General features: G+C 50.5%; 1 protein-coding gene across 1 annotated transcript; it reads left to right on the forward strand.

The window, feature by feature from the left end:
• The first annotated feature begins 1,236 nt into the window (after positions 1 to 1,236).
• On the forward strand, positions 1,237 to 2,187 carry LOC104614227 (olfactory receptor 52B2-like). The gene has a single exon (XM_010285073.1). The coding sequence runs from the start codon at positions 1,237 to 1,239 to the stop codon at positions 2,185 to 2,187; it is 951 nt and encodes a 316-aa protein (XP_010283375.1).
• Positions 2,188 to 2,947: the final 760 nt, after the last annotated feature.

A 2,947-nucleotide genomic window follows, 5' to 3' on the forward strand; every position in this document is an offset into this window, starting at 1 on the left:
GCCAGAGACCCAGCCCTGACCACCCGTTGTCTGTGAAGGGTTCATGGCTCTTCTTCACATTTCGACTAGTTTGCCTGATGCTGCCCTTAGGGGTGGCGTTGTTATGTCTCTGGAAATACTGAAAGTCACCTTCTGGGTAGGGCCGAGCAGCTTGCAGAGGAAGGGGAAGCACAGACAAGGGTGCCAAGGCAGCACCAAGGAGAAGAGCTGCAGCAGTCCTGGCGTGCGCAGAGAGGACTCCGCGCGAGCAAACCCTGCACGTGCTGGGTCACTGGAGGATTTGGGCTTGTTCGGTGCACAGCTGGTGGCAGATGTGTCCAGCTGAGACCAGAAGAGGAAGATGTGACAGAGCGCGGGGCAGATTACGCTAGGGCAGCACGGCTGGGTTGTATCTCACCCAGCTGCAGTGCAGATGCCTCCCACCCCATTGTGCAGTGGGGCAATCCTGGGGCTCTGACAGGAGCAAACGCTGAGGGTCCTGAGCTCCTCTGTGCAAACTCTGTGCCAGGATTGCACACCTTTCCTAACAACAGCCATGCTCTGCCTTAGACCTTTGCTTCTGAACTTGCTTTAAAAGTCAGTGGCTGTTCCGCCTGCCCAGCCCGCGGCCGTCCCCTGAGATCTCATACTCTGTGGCGTGCTGATCTTCCGCTCCGCTTTGCTCTGCTTCGTGGATCACCCTTCCGTATCGACGCGATGCAGCCATCAGCGAACAGCCTCGCTGCCCTGGGTGCTGCGCGAGTCTTCGCTGCCTTGCAGGGATCCTCGTCTGCCCTCGTGCGAATGAGAGAGAGGGCGAGGTGGGCACTGAGAGAAATAGCACGTTGTACAACTTCAGCGTCAGTCAGCCCCAGCTTGTCTCCTGCCTCATATGCTTTTGGGTGCTACAGAACAAAAGCCCAACAAATAGCAGCAATTGGAGCTGGAGAGGCTGGATTCCTGGGTCCTTTGCCAAGCCGGTGAACTTTGGTAAAACCTTTTGTTGGATTTCAATACCTGAGTCTATGAAATACACTTTTTAACATAATTTATTACTTGATTTGCAGTCAGTATCTGAAGCACACTTCCCTGATGTGTGTGGGAGTGATTTTTTAAAACACTTTGGGATCCAGAGAAATAAAGTGCTCTGGGGAACCTCAGGTGGGTTTTTCTGTATTATGAACCGTGCTCCCCCCCTCTCCCCCTATTTTCACTTACAGGGAAGGGAGCCCAAACTAATTCAGGTATCATCTCGCCATGGCGGCTCTCAATCAGACCAGCTTGCAGCCTGCCTCCTTCCTTCTGCTGGGCATGGCAGGCCTGGAGGACCTGCACACCTGGCTCTCCATCCCGTTCTGCCTGATGTACGTCGCAGCTCTCCTCGGCAATTTCATTCTCTTATTTGTCATTGTGGTGGAGCGAAGCCTCCACGAGCCAATGTACCTCTTCCTGGCCATGCTAGCGGTGGCAGATCTCGTATTATCTTCCTCCACAGTGCCCAAAGCCCTGAGCATATTCTGGTCCCTTTCCAAGGAGATGTCTTTCCACGCCTGCCTTACCCAGATGTTCTTCACACACCTAAGCTTCATTGCAGAGTCAACCATTCTGCTGGCCATGGCGTTCGACCGGTACGTGGCCACCTGCAAACCCCTGCGATATGCCACAGTGTTGACGCACTCGGTGATAGCCAAGATAGGGCTGGCTGCAATAGCCAGGGGCTTTTGTGTGATGCTCCCAACAATATTCCTCCTTCAGAGGCTGCCATACTGCAGACACAGCATCATGCCGCACACCTACTGCGAGCACATGGGCATCGCCCGGCTGGCCTGTGCCGACATCTCCGTTAACATCTGGTACGGCTTTGCCACCACTCTTCTATCCCCAGGCATAGACATTGTGCTCATCGGGGTATCATATGTCCTCATTCTCCAGGCTGTCTTCAGGCTCTCATCCAAGGATGCCCAGCTCAAGGCAGTTGGCACCTGCAGCTCTCATGCCTGTGTTATACTAATGTTCTACACACCAGCATTTTTCTCATTTTTCACTCATCGGTTTGGCCACAACGTCCCTCACCACGTTCACATCTTGTTGGCCAATCTCTATGTGCTCCTGCCACCCGTGCTAAACCCCATCATCTACACTATGAAAAACAAACTAATTCGAGAAAAGGTGTCCCAAGCACTCTTCAGAACTGGGCAAGTGCGGTGACAGGGATGCTATTCCTTTGAAAGGAAAGCACAGAGAAATGGTCTGGGCCAAAGCAGCGGCGTGTGTGCATGTGAAACAACCCTGTTTCCTACCTTTTTTAGACTCAGACTAACATCACTGCTGATCAGATTTCCTACTAGATGTTTCCTCAGACTATATTGCAACACTAATGAAGAAGGAGAAATTAGCGGGGAACCGTAGACCAGAATTTGAACGGATGCAATCTGGTGTTACACCATTACCCTCAGAGCTTTATCGATGGGTTTGCTTGGACCTAATTGCAACACTAATGAAGAAGGAGAAATTAGTGGGGAACCGTAGACCAGAATTTGAACAGATGCAATCTGGTGTTACACCATTACCATCAGAGCTTTATCGATGGGTTTGCTTGGACCTACATGGTGGTGAGATGCATGTTTTCTTCTTGGACTCTGCCGTGCCCAGCTTTCCATTGAGTGCAAGTTTCTATATCTTATATCTCGCAGTCTTCAGAAAATATCACATTTTCCTATGTATAAGCTGACAAAAACATATTGTATTGGACTAAGTGCAGGAATTACTGTTCGATTTTCTCTGACCTCTTCAGTGCAAGCTAGAGAAACATAATCCTTTAATTTTTACTGGCCTTTCCTACTGCCAACAGTCAGCACTGCACCACTGAATTTTTGCTTGTTTGTAATAGTTGGAGATCTGCCCCCAAATGAGATCCTTTTGAGGAAAACAATACCAAACCCAGAAGTCTTAATAAATGGGGTGAATT

Source organism: Phaethon lepturus, unplaced genomic scaffold (genome assembly GCF_000687285.1).
Source record: "Phaethon lepturus isolate BGI_N335 unplaced genomic scaffold, ASM68728v1 scaffold33704, whole genome shotgun sequence".
Taxonomy (NCBI): Eukaryota; Metazoa; Chordata; class Aves; order Phaethontiformes; family Phaethontidae; genus Phaethon; species Phaethon lepturus.

Bases quoted from the DNA above. Each gene is read 5' to 3' on its own strand.
- LOC104614227 (XM_010285073.1), top strand. From the start codon at position 1,237: ATGGCGGCTCTCAATCAGACCAGCTTGCAGCCTGCCTCCTTCCTTCTG.